Raw genomic sequence first — 18943 nt, 5'->3', positions numbered from 1 at the left:
CCAGGGGGACTGCATCCCCCTGGACGGTTCTCACACGCAGACACCAACTAAATTCTGTCCCGCTCCGGGGACTCCCTCTCCCCCCTTTTTTTTTATTTTTTGCCTCGCTGCTTTTCAAGTGGTGTCTCTCCGGCATCTGGGGATGTGATACTTCTCTCTTGGTTGGATTCTCTGGGTCGCAACAAGATTTGGGCCTTCCTAACAAGGCAAAATCTTGAGAAGTTTCCACCTCCGTGCCCGCCTTCTCCTTGCCACCACCTCGCGGCTGCGGCATCCCTCGCCCCCCGTCGGGCACGGAGCCGGCCCCTCTCTACGGACAGGGGCAGCCCCTGGGGTGTCTCCAAGCCGTGGTGGTGGAGGAGCCGATTTATTCGGCTGTGGGAGAAGGTGACAGGGGAGGATGAGCTGGACCCCACTGGAAAAGGGGAGGAGCGGGCTTCCCGGGGCGCGGAGCGGGGAGCTGGGGGCCCCAGCGGCTGTGGAGGAGATTTTCGACGCTCGCCAGGCCAGCTCTTGCCAGTAAAGATGAGAAATTGCTAATAAATTTTTGTGTCTTTATCTGTGCTGTGATGGGTCTAATCTTGATCAATGGAACCCTGTTGCTATGAAATATCGCTTTTATGTCTATATTCTATATATTGTTTGTGAAGTACAAATTTATTTGAAGTTTAATTTTTTTGGTTTTTGGTTTTTGATTTTTTAGTTTCTTTGATTTTTTGTTTTGTTTTTAATGAAGGAAGAAAATAAATGATGACAAACCCCATCTGTATTTAAATTATCTTTTACTCTTTTTTCTTTTTCTCCCTTTTCTTCTTTTTCTTTTCTTTTCTTTCTTTCTTTCTTTTTTTGTTTTGTTTTATTTCTTTGTTTCGTTTTTTGTTCTGTTTTGTTTTTTTGTTACCTCTGTGCGTCTCGTCCACAGTTCGCCGCGTGGCCCCTCGCTTCTCCATCTTGCCCGTCAGCCACGAAATCATGCCCGGCGGCAACGTCAACATCACCTGCGTGGCCGTGGGTTCGCCCATGCCATACGTCAAGTGGATGCAGGGAGCGGAGGACCTGACGCCCGAAGATGACATGCCCGTGGGCCGTAATGTCTTGGAGCTCACGGATGTCAAGGACTCAGCCAACTACACGTGTGTGGCCATGTCCAGTCTGGGAGTCATAGAAGCCGTTGCTCAGATCACGGTGAAATGTAAGGGAGTGTGAGCACAGCTGCGTGAGCGAGTGCGTGGGTTCCCCGACGATGCATGCTTGTAGGAGCGTGCATGCACAAGTGCGTGAGCTGCTGCACGGGTGCACAGACGTGCAAGGCACGTGTTGGGCGCATGGTCTTCACGGAGCGTCTGAGCACGTGTGCAAAGAGCTGTGGGCACGTGTCGTGTTCGTGCATGTGAGCATTTGTGGATCCGTGGTGGTGCCTGTAAGCCTTCGCCAGCGCATGAGTGCGTGTCGTCGCGTGGCTGCGTGTGTCTGAGTTGTGTCCTGCCCGTGGCTTTGTGTGCCTGCATGGGGCGAGCCCGTGACTGAGCTGCACGTGGTGAATGTGGGGACGTGGTTAGGCATGAAGCACGCTTGTCGTGCATGGGTGTGTGTGCATGTGAGTCGGCAACGTGGCTGTATGGGCATGAGGGTGCCTGACTGCATGTACGTACGTCCGTGGTGGTACAAGCCTGTATGTATATGCGTCTGTGAGCATGAGCAGGAAGACAACCCTGTGCACCGTGCGTGCCACGTGCTGGGATCTGTGCATGCGTCTGTGGGGATCCCGTGCCCAAAGGAATCCCCAGAGAATGGGATGCTGGTGGCTTGAGGTCTTTCCTTTGCTTCAGGACAACTGGGCTGGCTGTCATGAAGAAAACTGGTTTAAAGCCCTGCATGCTTGTTTCTGTCCTGGGATATGGGGCTGGCTGGGCAGTTTGCAAGGAGCCTTGGATGGCTTGAAGCCTGCATGCCATCCTGTTCCGAGGTTAGAGATTCAGCCAAGGCCCTGAGGATCTCTGACATGTGTGCCCTTGCAGTAGAACCTAGATCCAGCATCTTAGTGGCCGTTGTTGCCTCAGCAAGAGGGGGAATATCCCCAGCTTCCAGCTAGCAATTTCCAGGAGGAGCACGGGTGCAATCTTCAATCTATTCTGTCCTCAGCAGGGGAGTATTAAAACCCAAGCGGGATGCCCCTGTGGTTGGGTGAGTGTAGAGCTCGGTGTATGAGCTGGTGTCTGCTCTGAGTGATGGCATTGCCCACGAGGGATCTGGGGGAGCTGGGGTGGGAGAGGACTCGGAGGGGAGGGGGAGAGGAGGAGAAACACCTTGGAGAAGGGGAGTGATGAAGAGAAACCATCCGATCTGTGTCAGTGCATCTGACTAAGGGAGATTTCACCGTAGAAGTGAGTAGGTAGGCACTGGTGGATCTTGACGTGACACCGAGCCTGTGCTTTTCACAGGAATTGGGCTTACATGCTAGTGAAAGGATGCCCACGGCTGGGCTGAAGTGCTGTTTATTCTCCTGTTTTCTTCCTTCCCTTTTTTTCCATCTTACACTATTCATTTAAAAGGCTGATAGATACATTGCTTCTGCTTCCAATTGTCCTCAGGTGTGGAACCTTGCCCTGCCGGTACCTTCTGCCTTTTGTCATTTTATTTCACTGCTATTTCCCCTTTTGTTCCTGTCTGTAAGCATCTGCAATATTCCCCAGTCAGAAGATGAAATGAGAAGTTAGAGCTCTAAGGCTGCTCAAGCCTGGAGAAGATGAGATTGGAAAGGGTCTAAAACACGTAGTGAGGAAAAGGTTAAAGGTTTCCAGCATTCAGCATGCAGTCTCCAGCAAGTTTGTCTTTTGGATGAGTGACAGGAGATGGACGTTAACACATTTGTGGATTGAGGTGAAGTACTGCATGTATTTATGGCTTTCTAGTTCTGGAGAGTACAGTCCATGCTGTACTGCTACCTGCACGCTAGACGTGGAGAAATTCAGCAGTGCCAGAGCCGGGCAGCCGCTGCTTCAGAAGATCTGATGATGTGCTCTGAAAGAGCTCTTGCAAAACCGCCTTTCCTTGCTGCCCTGTGAGCCAGCGGATGTTCAGCTGAAGTCTGTGCTAATGATTCCAGATGTTTAGCTGAGCACTTCCCTTTTGATGGAGCAGTTTAAGGAGGATAATAGAGTGTATAACTAGGTTCATAATATTTCAGCGGCACTTTACTGAACTGCCGCTCTGTGATTGGTACTGTGCCTCTGGCTCCTGCAGCCCTAACTAGCTCAGTTAGGCACCACTTCAACATACCTTTTTTTTTTTATTTTTTCCTTTTTTTTTCTTTTTTAACGTCTGTTCTTCCTAATTCTCAGCACTCCCCAAGGCTCCTGGGACACCAGTGGTGACAGAGACGACGGCAACAAGTATCACCATCACCTGGGACTCTGGAAATCCAGACCCCGTGTCCTACTATGTCATTGAATACAAGTCTAAAAGCCAGGATGGACCCTATCAGATCAAAGAGGACATCACCACCACGCGCTACAGCATTGGGGGGCTCAGCCCCAACTCTGAGTACGAGATCTGGGTCTCTGCAGTCAACAGCATTGGGCAGGGGCCTCCCAGCGAGTCCGTGGTCACTCGCACAGGGGAACAAGCTCCTGCCAGTGCCCCCCGTAACGTGCAGGGACGAATGCTGAGCAGCACCACCATGATCATCCAGTGGGAGGAACCAGTGGAGCCCAACGGGCAGATCCGTGGCTATCGTGTGTATTACACCATGGAGCCTGATCAGCCTGTCAGCAACTGGCAGAAGCACAACGTGGATGACAGCCTCCTGACCACGGTGGGCAGCCTCCTGGAGGACGAAACCTACACGGTTCGGGTCCTGGCCTTCACCTCGGTGGGAGATGGGCCTCTTTCGGACCCCATCCAGGTTAAGACGCAACAAGGAGGTGAGCAGCTGTGTCGCTAACCTTGGAGGCACTGGGCTGCAGGAGGGAGAGGTGGTGGCTTAGTCCGTTATCCAGCTGGGGCCTCTGTGTCACCAGAACAATTTTTTCTTTATTGGTTCAATTCGGTTAAAATAGAAGTAACTTCCTAGGAGGAAGTTTGGTCCAGCAGCTGGAGCCCAAAGGCTTGGCACATGATTTTCATTCTGTCTTTGCTCACAAAGGTTGTTGCTTAAATGGGTAGGGCAAGAAATTGTGCAAGGAGAACCCTTTTTTTGCTGTTCCATGCTTCAGAGCAAGATATCTTCATGTTTCCAGTTTCTAAATGTCTTTGAAATAGACCTGAAAACGCTCACTGCCCAGGGAATGGTGAAGCTGAACTCTTAAAGCACCCAGGAGCTGTCTTCTCAGAGCTGAATGGCAATGAGCTTAATTTTGTCTTTTTCTAAAAGCAAAATAAAACAAAGCTACTATTGTCACAGCAGATAAGTTTAGCTGAGAATAAAAGGTTTTATCACGTTGTCTCCCAGCATTGCTTTTGGGTGCTCTGCTCACAGGAGCGGGGTGCTGGTGAGGAAGCCCTGCCTTCCTCAGGAGCCTTTTGCTTCCTGAATCTCCCTAACGCTGGGGAAGGGACATGTCCTACACTGCCGAGAAAGAGGCAAATGGTCCAGTAGGATTCTTCCCCCTTCAGCAGCACTGGACCTTCCCTAGCCCTGCAGTGGTATCTAACCCAGTACTGCCTTAAAGGAAGGGCTTCCCCACTCTGCAGTGTGGCATTTTGCTGATGACATGCTCTTCACACACAGGCTTTGAGGAAAACTGGGTGGGGTTCTTCTAATAAGCCAAGTTAACGTGGTTCCTCCTGTCTCTCGTCTCACCTCCTCTGCCCTGTCCTGCCCTGTGGGCTTCTTCTCTGCATCAGTTCCTGGGCAGCCGATGAACTTCCGAGCTGAAGCCAAGACGGAGACGAGCATCGTGTTGTCGTGGAGCCCTCCCCGCCAGGAGATCATAGTGAAGTATGAGCTCCTCTATAAGGAAGGAGACCACAGTAGGGAGGTGAGTCTGGAGAGGAGCAGCGCAAAGGGTAGGGGCCCTGAGGACCATCCCATCCCGGCCCTCTGTTTCTTGAGCTGGCTGAGAGAGGGGAGTGTAGGGCAGGTGTCTCAGGGCAGGGCTCGCCTCTGCTCCTTTTTGTTTGTTTTTATTTTTTTTCTTCCCCCTCGCCCATCTCAGGTGCTGAGGAACTTCGAGCCAACGACCTCCTTCACTGTGGAAGGCCTGAAGCCCAACACTGAGTATGTCTTCCGCCTGGCCGCCCGCTCGGCTCTGGGCCTGGGGGCCTTCACCCCGGAGGTCAGAGAGCGCACCTTGCAGTCTAGTAGGTGTCTCTCCTTTTCGCACCCTTCTCTGAGGGGAAGACAGTCAGGGAGCCAGAGATGGTGGGCACAGGGGTACGGAGCTGTGGGGCAGATGGTCGCGGTGCCGCGGGGGTTCACACATCTGGGGTTGCTCTGCGGGGAGGTGGGCAGTGCGGGGCGTCTCTGGGACCTGGCGCCTTCCCCCTTTACACCCACATAGTTGAGATGTGGTGGAAGAGTGGGGCCACTGCATGCTTTGTGGGGTTACGTAGGTTAGCAGTGACCACTTGGTGTGGGGTGGCGGGCAACAAAGGTGTTACGGGTGGGCTGAGCTGGCCCTTGGTGCTGAGCATGCTCAGGGAGGACAGCAGCCCAGCGACCTGCGGCAGCGTGGCCGTCCACCAGCAGACCCTGAGCAGCAGCTGCCTGGAAGGGGGGCACAAGCAATGGAGCAGGGAGACGGTGGGGGACTTGGGAGGAAGAGGAGAAGGGGAGGGGATGAATCGAACGTTCAGTTCTTTCGCCAGCCTTGGGGAAAGCAGTCCTCGTGCTGGTTTTCCATGAGTGACTTGGTAGCCACTGGGAAGAGGGCCTGCTGTCCCAGCAAGTGCTGGGAACGGGCCCGCTTGGGCTGCAGCAGAGTGGGAGAGAGGAGTCATGCGGAGGCTGTGGGGGGATATTAATGACACCAGGATGGAGCGTATGCAACCAAAATGTGCTGGTTTTAGTTTAATGGATTGTCTCCCTTCGCTGTTGCCCTGGGGACAATAACCCTGGATGGCAATATTTCAACCTGGGCTTTTCACAGATCTTTGCTTTTAAATGAGGTGTTTTTTCACTGCATGAGTGGCTGTGGCAGCTGTTCTTTGTGTTTTCTGTCTCCTCTCATCTCTACTAAATCACTCCGCTGCAGTTTGGAGTAGCCGGGAGCAGAACTAACTCAGAAATGGCTCTGGTCACCAGTGTGAGGAGAGAGAGTGCCTGCTCCCAGCTCTCAGAGCCCTTACCAAGGGGGAGCAGCGGGCTCCCAGCTGGGCACCTGCCCCATCTTGCCGTTCAGTTCTCACTTCTGCTGTCTCTCTCTCTCTCTCTCTCTCTCTCTCTTCTTTTCCCCATCTCTCTCCTTCTCTTTCTCCCTCCCCCCTGGGAGTGGGAGGAAAGGGGAATCTCCTCCTGCATAGGCAGAATTCCTTACAGGGGCTTTCTCGGGCCTCCAGTCCATTCAAAGATATTTTGTTTTCTTCTTTCTTTCAAATGTTTTTCCCCTTTTTTTCCTTTTTTTTTTTTTTTCCTTTTTCTCATGCTCTCTACATGTATCGAAAGAAAATCCTTTTCTGACTTTGCTGCGAATCCACTGGTTCTGATCCCAGTCTGGTGCTGTCACACGGACCATCACTGTGGGGTGGGGGAAAATGGACTGAAAGGACCTGAACAACAATTGTCAACCTTACCCACACTCTGCTTCTGTTCTGCGAGGGGTTTCCCTCCTTGAGATCTGTGGGGAAGGGGGGAACAGAGGGGCTCGGATTTGTGCTTTCTGGTTTGATAAAAACAGGCTGGAAGGATGGCTGTGGGCGCTGATGACAGCAGGGCTTAGTGACATCGAATATTTTTCCCTCAAGGATGAAGAGAAGGGGGTCCGGGAAAGGGGAAAGCTTTGGGTCTTTTTCTAACTTGGCACCTGCCCAGAATGAGGCCTGCTTTATTTCTCTGTAGCTCAGCTTTCATAGGGATAGTTTCATTAATTTAATGCTCTTAAGAACATCAGCTGGGAGCTGTCAGTGTCCTGTAACATGGTGAAACATTTTTTCCTGGCTGGCTGTTGGAGGAACGAGTCAATTCTCCCTGGTCCAGGCGACATCCTTCGGCTCACAGACCTTCTGGCTCGAGACAGGCTTTTGTGTCTTCCCTCTGCAGCTCCTTTTCCGTTCAGCTCTTCCTTGGCCCGCTCCATGGCTCTTCTTTCTCTTCTCTCTTCTGTCTGCCTGCCCGCCTGCATGCCCTCACAGCCCGATGAAACCCGCTCCCTGCTCTCTGTCTGTCTGTCTCTCGCTGGGCGGTTTCACACCACGATGGCATCTTGTCTCTGCAACAGCAAAGCCTCCCTCATCCTCCGGCAGCCTGCTGGTGCATTCGGTGCTCTTCCCCTCCTCGCTCAGCTGGCAAGCATGTGCCTGCATGCCGCAGCCCTCCCTGCACTGCCCACCTTTCTGCACAACACCCACCACCTCCCTGTCAGGGTGGCTCCTCCCGAGCATCATAACCAAAGTAAAATCCATTAAACTAAAGGTAAAGTATATTTTTCTTCTTGAAGTAGCTGGGTTTTAACTCTTCAAGTACCAGAGACGTAGATTGTAAAAGTAACAGATGGTTGGAGGAAGATGTTTTGCCCTTTCTAACTAGCCACGACCTTCCCAGGGCTCCTTGGCAACTCTCCTACTAAAAATTTTGGAGTGCAAAGTACGTCTCAAGGGACAGGGGTGGCAGGGTGGGTGCTGTGAGGCTGCATGTGCAGGTGTAAAGGAACCATGAGGATTTCTTAGCCCTCTGTTCCTTCCTAAGAAAGGATGTTTCCCCTACCCATTAGCTCTGCTCCCCTTCCCCCTTCCTCACAGTGTATGGAGTGAAAAAAAAAAAAAAATCTTATACAAAGTCTATGGTACCTAAAGGGTTAAAAAACATTGTATTGTACAAGGTCAGTAAGGGTCATTCTTGTGGCTTGGACAGTCAACTTTAAAGCATGTAAAAGATGCAGTTCAGGTGAGTACTGGCTGGTCTCAAGCAGATTCACAAATACAGTCCACCCTGTCGCTGCAGGCTCACGCACACGGGTGTGGATCTGCACACACTCGTGTACATCCCGGAGCCCGTGGGAGGGTGGGGAAGGGTTCCCAAAGAGCCGCCTGCATGATAAAACCAGAAACCAGCAGACAAAGATGACGAGCTGCCTCCGGGGGCTCCCGCCTGTGCTGTGGCTCCCTTTCCAGCAAAGGAGTTTGGTGCGGAGGTGAACTCACAGCCTCCGCTTTGGGCTGCGGCGCTTTCCGTCCTGCATTCAGCTCCCACCTTCTCGATTCCGTCCCCACGCACGCACGCACGTGGCCAGGGTGACGCAGGTTGGGCTGGATTGTGAAGGAACCTCACAGTGCCATGAACTCCCCCGATGCGTCTCCAGTATGGCCAGCCAGCACTTGGTGGCTGTTTTCATCCAGGTGCTGTAGTCGATGAGTGTGATGGGGAGGGGGCCCAGGTGGGATCTGGGCCTTCTCCCCCATCACCCACCCACCCTGCCTTTTTGACCAGAGAAAGTGCAAACGACCCCAAATGGAGGCCTCACTCCAGGGCCTCTCTGTAGGTCCCTGTGCTGGAGCGTAGAGGGTGAGTGAGCAAGCGAGCGTGACCACGCGCAGCAGCTGCCAGTGCAAACAGTGAACCCAAGTGCCAGCTGGAGCTCCGGCTCTGCTTACTGGGGCTTTCATAATGAGTTTCAGGATGGAAAGGGTAGGTCGGGTCAGACCCTCTCTGCAGTGGGTTTCTCAGCCATGTGGCGTTGGCTGGACTGCTAAGCAGGAAAGGTAGCTTTTAATACAGCAGCCCCTGGCGGGGGAGAAAAAAAAAGGAGCAAACCTGATTGCAAAATACTCCGAAAAAAATAAAGGAGTGTCATGGCAGGCACAGGAAGAGGGTTGAGGCTTTTTCCTCCATGCCCTAAAAGAGACTTGAGTTGCTTCAGGGGTGTGAGAAGGAGCAGTGTGCCTCCGTTCTGGAGATGTCGGTACTGCATCAATCAGCAGAGGGAGAGAGCTGCAGGCGTAAGGCAAAAAACATCAGTGGGAATCTGCCACCCTGCTCTCTGCCCTCTGCACAGATAGCTGAGAGAAAGAGAATGGATTAGAGACCAGAATTACCATTCCTGTGATACCTAGGGTTCTGCTGGCAGGGGGAGAGTAACTCAGCCGGGGGGGCAGCAGCGGGGCAGGGCAGCACCTTAAAAGCCAGCCATGTGCAGAAACCCACCAGGAGCTTGGTCTGGCCTCGTAGCTCAGTTTCTCTTGTTCTCTCGTAAGAAAGTCTTATAAGTTAGCAGTTGAAGCGTGGAAGGTAGGTAAACAGACTGGGAATGTTCTGAAAGGAGTCACTTTTTATATCAGTATTATTTTATTATTATGATTTCCTTTCTGATTTTGTTGTTGTTGTTTTATATTATTGGTTTGATTTATGTTTTCTTTTCAAGTTTTGTTGCTTTTGATTTGGTTTGTTTGACATATTTGGTATTATTTTGCGTGGCTAGCCATCAGCAGCTGATTGTCACCCTCTGTAGTGATACGTGTAAGGGTTTTGTTCTCTCAATTGAAATACAGCCCAATAATAATAATTAAGCATGAAAGTAGGAGAACAACACTCAAATTGTCCTACTGGACAGAGTGCTCAGCACTGCAGTGGAAGGAACTGTCTCCTCGTTCTGCAAACCTTCTTGTTTCTATTTAGTGGAGGTATATGCGAAGCATGCAGCTTTCACTGCACTGCAAATTGAGAAAAGTGTGACTTGATTTAGCTGAGTCCTCAAGGCAAGTTTGGCCTAAACATCTGTTTGTGACTCAGGGGTAGGAGTAGGACATTTGGAAAAAAAAAAATCATTTCTCAGTAAAAGAGCTTTGTGTTGATTAAAAAGCACCAGAAAAAAATAGAAGTGGTGCAGCATTTATCTACTCCCTTGCTTCTTTCAGATGATGCTTTGGGGGCTTATAAGGACACCCCAGTCTCTGGCAGCATCTGCAGAGAGTTAAAAGCAGTTTTTTTGCAGTTTTACTGTTATTGGGTGCGATTAGGGTTGCAGATTTGACTTGAAAATGTATCCCTCTGTGTGCTTACCTGGGCTGATTGATATTACTTAGTTTTTGAGAGAAGTCAGGTATAAGATTTCCCAAAATGACCAGGTTACAGCTGAGGTACAGAAGTGGCAGGCTTTCTGTCCAGGCTTCACCGAGGTCCCAGACCCGTGGCATCTCCAGCCTTCCCAAGGACCTGACCCTTGCAGTTCTGGTGTCTGCGGGCACAGCCATGGTGTGTGCCAGTACCTGGTGTGTGACAGTCCGGCTTCCTACTGAGCTGATCTCCCTAAAATTGCCTTGTGCAGCCCAGTAAACACTGAAGTGAGCAGAAGTGGGGGCTTGCACCTTCCCCATCTCCTGAAAACCAGCCCTCAGGCAGTTGTTTGCTGCTACCCTGAGAACACGCAGCTGTGTAGGGCCAGATTTCCAAAAGTGTCCTGGGATTTTCATAAACACCCTGAAGTTGTTTGGACAGAGTGAAACAGGAGTCAGGCACACTACCACTTCTGAAAATCCCACGGGGTACCCAAATACCTTGACAAACCTCCTGCCTCACTCCTTTGCAAGACTTTTTACTAAAACTATTCCTGTCTAAATCCTTTCCCTCATCCAGCATTGTGGGCTCTTTGCTTGGCGATATCCTGGATGTCACCACTATGTTTTTTCACCTCCTTCAGTCTGTGGACAACTAATAACTTACAGCTGGGTATACAGACTCTTAACTTTAAGCCTCCTGGCAAAAGATTTGCTTTTCTTACTTACTTTTCACAGAACCCTGCAAGGAAATTTGAGATCCCAGAGACTGCACTTTGGAAACAAGTGCTTTACCAGCCAGGGCAGGATTTGCCAGGCCGCTGTAAAACAGGGAGCTGAAGGGAAGGGTGTTTTATAGGGTGAAATCGGGGGCTAAGCTTTGTGGCACACACACTTAGCAGCAGCAGGACCCCTCTTGGCTAGCCCGCTTACTGCTTTAGTCCTTTGCTTTATTACATTTCAGTTTTGATGCCCCACTTCATTTCCGTTGGCTTTTTTTTTTCTTTTCATTAAAAAAAAAAAAAAGACAACAACAAAAAGCTCTCCTCTTTTTTAATTTTATCTTCCTGAACCAAATTTTCGTACGTTTTATTTTAGATTTTTTTGTTATCATTTTCTTTTGTTTTTTCTTTTATCTTTCCCATCTTTTGTTTTCTCCCCCCCCCCCCCTCCCCCCCTTCCCCACCTTCTTCCCTTTCCCTCCTTGAATCTTCCCCCCTCGTAGAACCGTCTGCCCCCCCTCAAGACGTAAAATGCGTCAGCACCAGATCCACCGCCATTCTGGTAAGTTGGCGGCCGCCTCCGGCCGAAAGCCAAAATGGCGTCCTGGCTGGCTACAGCGTCTACTATCGAGCGCTGGACTCTGAGGACACGGAGCTTAAGGAGGTGAATGATATCCCCCCAACCACCAGTCAGATCCTACTGGAGTCCCTGGAGAAGTGGACAGAGTATCGCATCACTGTCGTGGCTCATACGGAGGTGGGGCCGGGCCCGGAGAGCTCGCCGGTTATCGTCCGGACGGATGAAGATGGTAATTGCGCTTTTTCTGGTTTTGTCCTGGGGCCAGTGGTGAATACGTGTCCCCGCGGTGGGCTTCTCCCACGCCGGGGGGGACGCGTTGAGTCCCTGCTCATGGCTGATCTAGGGTGTGAGGGCAAGTCCCGAATGAGGCCTCAGCACAGCCTCCCCCCACCAGGAGGGGTCCGAGATGTGGAGCACCATTTGCTGCCATCTCTCTAAGCTCCTCTGAGGATTGGGGTCTGTAGGGTTGTCCTTCCCCGCTTCAGGGATGGTTTTTCTTATTTCTCGGGGATTTCATTTCAAGGCCGTGAGCCCTGTCTGCACACTTTTTCTGAAAAGATTCTCGTACTGACCAAAGACACAGCTGAGGCAGCAAGGAACTGAAATCAGAGAAGAGGAGGAGATTGCTTGCCAGAAATTATTTTAAAGTATTAAAAGACTTCTTCCCACACATTCCTTGTTACTCACTCCTCTAAAAGTTTCAGTTAGTGGTAGAAAGGAAGAATCTGATCATTTATTTCAAAAACCATTTAATGACAGCATACACCCCAGTTCAGTGATCCAGCTTGGAGACTTGTGCTTGGTGCACAGACACAAATGGTGATGGGCCTTGAACTTTCCTGGTATTTCTACAGTAAAATAAAACCAGGAAAACTGAATGTATGCAGGGAGGGAGAACAGAATACTGTGAGGGTGAGGTGGGACCCTCAAATAATATGTCAAACAAATAACAGAAGTCAAATCCAAACTCCAGCTTTCTTCTTCCATCCCAAAGAAAAAAGACTGAAAAAAATAAATCAAACAGGTTTATCCCCAGAGTGGGTCTTGTTTCCCTTACCATCTGCCCAAATCCAAATAGATAGTCACCTTACTCAGAGAAATTAAGGTTTTCCTGCAGATGAAGCTGTCCTTTCCTATTATTATCATTTCCAAAAATTCACCCCATATTCCATCCAAAACACCTTTCAGTTTTTGTCCTGAGATTAGGCAGCTGCTCTAACCTTAACCTGCCCAGTCTGAGAGAACAAGGAGCTCCAAGGGCAAGTCCCCTTCCCCATCCTCTCCACCCTAACATCCCACAGGCATGGCCAGAGTTTTTCTGACTCGTTAGAGGCTTTGCCCTCAGAATTTGATCTGGAATTATATGGGTCCTTCCATCCAAGTAAACTGGAGAAAAAGGAGTCTGTCAGAGAATAACTAGACTGAGAGATGGACCTGTTCACATTTATCCAGATTTCTGAGCCATGCAGATTAGATCTCCCCTAAACTGTTCCCCTGTTTCATTGAATAAAGGCCAATGGCAGATGGTGGGGTGTCCAGTTTGCCAGTTAAGTCTCCCCCTGCTTTCAGAGCTGTAGATTCAGTGCGCATATGCCCCAGAACTGAAGCGACAGGCTCCAGACAGAAACCTCCAAGTGACTCTGGTCCTTTTATTTCCTTCCTGGCAGTGCCCAGTGCACCACCTCGGAAAGTGGAGGTGGAGGTCCTGAACTCAACTGCAATCCAAGTGTTCTGGCGCTCTCCAGTCCAGAACCGCCAGCATGGCCAGATCCGCGGCTACCAGGTCCACTACGTGCGCATGGAGAACGGAGAGGCCAGGGGGCTCCCCCAGATCAAGGACATCATGCTGGCTGACGCCCAGGTAAGGATTCACGTCCTGCTGCAGTTTGTTTCTCTCTCACGGAAGCTTTGAGGGGGTGGGTGCTCCAGCTGCTTTGTCTCATCCCAAGTAACGTATCGCTGGAGAAAGCAGATGAGCATCTTTGTGATAAAGATATATGTTATCTTCCTGCTGTTCATTTGCAGTCCCAGACAATAGCTATTGTGGAAGAGTATGAACTGCTCTCCCAGCTCTGAACTAAATGCCATCCATCCTCCTCTGTCTGGGAAATCTTTTAAGACAGACAAAGGCCACAGTGGAATCTACTAATTTCTCCCACTCTACTTCTTTCTTCATGCTGGCCTGGTAACTTCTGACCTTGTGTGGCTGCTTGCTCAGGGACTTCTTCCTCATGCTGTGTCTCTGTCTTTCCCTTCTTTCCCCTCTTGTATTCTCATGTGCAAAACCTCTCTTGTTCTCTGCCCAGTGGGAAACAGATGACACTGCTGAATACGTAAGTAAAAAAAAAGAAAAAATCCTTCCATCCTGGTTCTGTCCCTTCCCTTCTCCCACTTGCTGTTGTGGTGTGATACTTTCCTTTTCCTTTTTATTTTTTTTTTTTAGTTTTATTTTCAGTGCCAGTGTGCCTGTTTTAAAGCCTGATGTTGGTGTTCCCATTCATTGTCCCCACCCTGTTTGCTTTGCTCTGCAGCCCGGTGTGACTGTGTAGTTTGTCAGCACGTGGCAGTCCTGCAGGGTTTTCCCCTCAGCTCTGAAGGAAAGACAAGTCTGCTGCTCCTCCACAGGGGAGCAGGCAGGACACTGAAATTGGGACTACCTTGAACACCTGCCTAAAGATGGGCTGGTCTGCAACTACCTTGCCTTTTGTCTGAAAAACAGTTAGGTTTTAAAGCGTTGGGTATTTAAAGCCTCGTAAATTCCGAGGTATCAGGGTACAAACAAATGCTTTGTGCCCTGAAAGGGCCAAGATTCTTCGATATTTGTTCTGTTCAAAGCCCTGAATCACTGATGGCCCTTTTACCTTTCAAGTAGACTTAAAAATCAGCTTGGCTGTTTGGCATTTGATACTTCTGTTAAAATGCTAAATGCTTTCAGTGATCTTACAGCTACAAAGCAGTAGGAGAAAGCATTTCCTTCTTGGAATAGCAGGGTCCCAAGGTAATACATCATTAAAATGAATATATGCACGTCTCCTGGAGATTGCCAAGTGCCCTACAAAAGTGAGGGGCCTGTGTTTTACAGAAAGATAAACTGAGTCACATGAAAGGCAAAGTCGCGTGCCTAAAATCTTAATAAAAGTCAGTGGCATGTGTGAAAGCAGGACAGATTTTTGACTTCCAGAAAGCAGACCCGTCTCTCTAGCTAATGGCTTCCAAACGTATTGATCAAAGTCCTGCTGGTTTGAAATACTTCCACCGTTGCTCAGCTCTGGGGGCAATACAAATATTTTCAGGACCAGCAAATTTTTTTTTCCCAAGTGCTGCCCTGCAATTTAATATTTAAAGCACTGAGGGATAGTGGAGGGGAAGGCCATAAAACATGCACAAAATTTACATCTCCCCCCTTTCAGAGCCTTGGCGAAAACCCTGCTGCATATGCCCGCATCCTGTTTGATTTAGCACGGGTGTTCCTGTTACAACCCAGCCCTTTGAAGGGCCGAGTACTTCATGGGGAAGGGCTATTCTGGAGGCCAGTCTTGCAACAAAAGCTCGTGGGAGCCAGGTGTGGTGAAGCTGATAGAGGAAGGAGGGTGCTGGGGATTTAGCAGAGAGCTTTAACGTGCAAGCAAAAAATGTCGTCTTGCACTTTGCGTTAAAGCAATCCCTTTAATATTATTGAAGGCATTAAAAAATATCCCTGAGGAGAGAAGGGAGGGGGGTGGGGGAGAAAAAAATGTAATCTCCTTGAAACCGCTGAGACCTCCACTGAGACGGCACAGTGAAGGGGAACACTTTGAAGAGTGCAGCAGCGTTTTGATGGCTGAAGCAGTTTGTGGTGAGATAGGGAATGTGTGAGAGGTAGATCTGGAAGAGAATACGTTGAGCCAGGGCCTGCAGAGACACGCTGTGTTTACAGAGGGGCTGCTTGCAGCTGGAGCGTGCGTGCTGCTCGCCAAAGGAATGTGGCTCTCACCCTCCTGCCAGTTGCCACATCTGCCTCGTTGCCGCAGAGCGTCTCATGGTTTCAGATTCAGTGAATGTTCCTGCATGCTAGAAAAGACCTGAGACTTCTGCAAGGAGAGATCTACCTGTGTGTGTGTGTGTACGTAATTATTTACACCGTTTTCCTTTGGAATCTCGCAAACAGGAAATGGTCATTGCTGGGCTCCAGCCTGAGACTGCGTATTCCATTACCGTAGCCGCCTACACCATGAAGGGAGATGGTGCTCGCAGCAAACCCAAAGTGGTCACCACTAAGGGTGCAGGTAAGAATATTTTCTTGGCCTGTTGGGATTCACCAGTTTCCTAACACCCTGAAGCCAAGATGCTCCTTTCATCCCACTCTCCTCACAAAGAGGACAGACTTGCAACAAACAACACGCAGCCCCTGAAGAAAAATTATTTCTAGGAAGGCAGAAAACACTTCACTCCTGGCAGGTAGCCCTCCCTAAATGAAGTAATTTTCTCTCCAGTGCTGCAGAAAGCCCCATAGATACAGAAATGCAGCAGAGGACAAATTCAGTGCTTGTAATCTTATGTACTGCAAATTCCAGAAGTACCAGAAGTAAGGGAATCCTTGCCCAGTCTGACCTGTATGGTGACACTGGAGAGACTCCAGCTTTGATGGCTGGCACACAGAGGTACCTTGGGGAACAGAAGACCCAGAGGCCTGCTGTCATGGTGTTGACTTGCAAAGAGCTGAAAAGCAGCAGGGAGGCAGTGAAGACTTATACTGCCCAGTCTGCTTTTCTTTTAGTATCATGTCTGAACATCAGTCCCCTCTTTGCCTAGGAGTAGTGCTCAGTAGAGAAAAAAAGTACTGACAGTATTGACCTTTTCTTGCAAGAATTTCTGCAACCTGGGCTCACTCCGCACATGCCATCTAGACTCATTCCTCCCTTTGCCCTATTCTTCATGGCAAAGTGTCTGTCAGCCTCAGTGCAGAGGACACGATGTCAGGCAAAGATGTCTGGGCCTGAAGAAAGAAATGACAAAGGGCAACAAGGCATCCCTTGTTCCTCCACACAGTTGTGCTGCAGGCAGAAAACAGAAGTTGTGTTCCACCTGTCCTCTCAGCATCTGCGCTCCTGTGGTTAGTGCTCTCATAGCTGGACCTTTGCTGTGCAGAAGGGGAAAGGTTTTGTGCCACAGAGTGAGACTGCTGTGCCCACACCCAGATTTGACCCTCCTTCAGCCCAGTTGTTGTTGGCCTGTGGTTATCTTCTCTCACCCCATCACATTCTTGGTCCTGCTGCCAGATGATGGCTTTCTCCCATTGTCATTTCCTTCTGTTGTCTGGTCCCTTCCCACCCCTGGCTGTCTATTCGTTTTCTTAGTTTTGGGGCAGTCATCTTCACCCTTCCTGTAGCAGCTGCACAACTGCCATCATCTCTTGTTCCTGGGAGAAGGTTGTTCTCTGCCTCTGTCTTCAGTCAGAGCGACGCAATTAACCTGGAAAGCTCTGTTCAGGCTCTGGAGGTAGCACAGGACAGAGAGGGCTCAGGAGCACTGGCCCGAAACACACAGTGCTGGAGCAGCAGCTGCCCTCCATGCCCTTGTCTTTTTCTCTGTCCCAACTCACATCTTCATCCCATTATATGTTCTTGTCTTCAGAGAAGGGAATGAGAATTCAGCCTTCCTCTCCCCTCTTGTGTTTCTTGCTTAGTTAAGAGACAGCACGTAAGAGAACAAGGTTGTTTTCCAGGACACGAATGTTACAGCAGGATACATTTAGGTGACAGCATCCAAACTCCTGCCTTCACACCTTGTAGTGTCAGTGTGCTGTCAGAAGCCTTTTCCTTCACTCACTCTCTTCTCCTTCCCCTCTGGCTTTGCCCATGTTTCTTCTCACTCTGTCTGGTTCTCTCCTCTCGCTTCCTTGTTTTCCTGAGGCTCTCTGCCTTCTTCATTTTTCTCTCCTCGAGCCTTTCTCACTCTGCCCTCCCTCCTTCCCTTGTCACTCTCTTGTCAACCTCCCTCATCTCTCCCCATTAGGATTTGCAGTGCAGGTGATCAGTCATAGAGGGATGTTTTCTCCAGCACAGCAGCTATTACCCAAAACCCAATTTCCCCCAACTTGAAATAGCTATTTAAAAAAAAAAAAAAAGAAAGAAAGAAAAAAAAAAAAACTTTCAAATGGCTCTGTAACATTCTTATCTTCTTTGCAGCATTGAGTCAATATACCTTCTGAGAAGAGAGATTTCTTTCTTTATCATTCAGGGCTAGGGGCTGAATTTAAATACAGTAATACATCCAATTTTCTCCTTTACTGTCCAAACCAATTGCGAAATAAAGCACTTCCCTCTGCTTTCTTCTCACCTTTCTCCAAACAATATTTGTTGTGCAAATGTAATATTTTCAAGCTCAGCTGATTATAGTAACATTTGTGATAAAACCCAAAACATAAAGGTAATGACATTGTTTTTCTCTGTAATGTGTTTCTTCGGCATTTCCGAGGGAGGCTCTCCCCGAACTGTTCCCTAGGCATTCTTTGGCAGTTTGCAATGAATAAAGCATTTGTTTCAGAGACAAGTCCTCGTCCCTGTGTTCAGATGTCAGTCGCTGCGGGGCGGAGTGCTTTCCCCAGTCTGCCTTTGCCAGGATCCCTGACACACACAGCATCCTTCCCTGCCGGCTCCCTCCCGCTCCCTTTGGTAGCTGCACTCAGCTTTCAGCCTCCCAGCCTGCAGTCAGACTCGTGCTCGCTCCTAAACTCCATTCTCTTTCCTTTTCCCGTTCAACCAGAAGAAACACCAAGGCTCAGAGAAGGAAATTAGATCCCTAATAGTGGAGTGAATGTAAATGACGCGTGAGCTGCTGGAATTAATGCTCTGCTTTCTCCAGCTTCAGAAACCTCTGGGCCTACGCGTGTCATTTAACTGTGGCTGTGGGCTTGCTCTGCAGTCAGGCTGTGCCAAGGCTCATTAGACAGAGGCACTGCTGAGTTCCTGCAATATTCCCCAAACATGGAGCAACTAACTGACAGGATGAGGAGGGAGCTAGCTGAAAACACACCGACACTCGCATGTCCTTTCCCTTCCCTCAGAGGAGAGAAAGCGCGTAGTGCAAGCAGCAACTCTTCCTGCCCTCTGCCTTGCACAGATTTTGGGCTCTTGTTCCGACTCTTTGTGTGTTTCCTTCTTTCTGTACCCAACTGGGTGATCAGATGCCTGCCAGACTTGCTTCATCTGGCCTTGTGCCTGCTGCTCAGGACCCGAGGCTGCCCAGACTTCCTTTCCCATCCTTCATTACTTCACCCGCAGCTGCTCTGGCCTTCCCAGCCTGAGCCAATCTGTTCCAGTCTCTTTCTGCATGAGTTGTGCTGTGTGAGGGAGAGAGAGAGGGAGCGGGAGGACAGGAGTCTGGGGAACTCCTACATTAATTCTTCCCTGCCCTGCAAAGCAATCTGCTCGGGTGTTTAGGACAGGAGGCTGGGATTCAGGACCCCTGGGTTTGTTCTTCCCAGCTGTGGTGAAGTATTTGGTCAAGTGATAAG

The 18943-nt window shown here is 49.8% G+C and overlaps 1 protein-coding gene across 10 annotated transcripts in view; it reads left to right on the top strand.

Moving 5' to 3' along the window:
* The window catches only part of PTPRS (protein tyrosine phosphatase receptor type S), a 151095-nt gene that overhangs the window by 101803 nt on the left and 30349 nt on the right, over positions 1–18943 (top strand). For 5 of the 10 annotated variants that reach the window (XM_082779986.1, XM_082779984.1, XM_082779993.1 and 2 more), the window contains 8 exons: positions 923–1192; positions 3342–3923; positions 4846–4979; positions 5157–5301; positions 11372–11677; positions 13116–13309; positions 13755–13781; positions 15596–15713. In XM_082779986.1, coding sequence (XP_082636112.1) covers positions 923–1192; positions 3342–3923; positions 4846–4979; positions 5157–5301; positions 11372–11677; positions 13116–13309; positions 13755–13781; positions 15596–15713 — 1776 coding nt within the window. The remainder of the gene's footprint in view (positions 1–922; positions 1193–3341; positions 3924–4845; positions 4980–5156; positions 5302–11371; positions 11678–13115; positions 13310–13754; positions 13782–15595; positions 15714–18943) is intronic. The other 5 variants (XM_082779991.1, XM_082779989.1, XM_082779988.1 and 2 more) reach the window with 2 other exon arrangements.

The sequence above is a fragment of the Aythya marila genome (genome assembly GCF_965140915.1).
Source record: "Aythya marila genome assembly, chromosome: 27".
Taxonomy (NCBI): domain Eukaryota; kingdom Metazoa; phylum Chordata; class Aves; order Anseriformes; family Anatidae; genus Aythya; species Aythya marila.
Note: the sequence above shows the minus strand (reverse complement) of the source record. Positions and strands in the feature narration are given on the sequence as shown.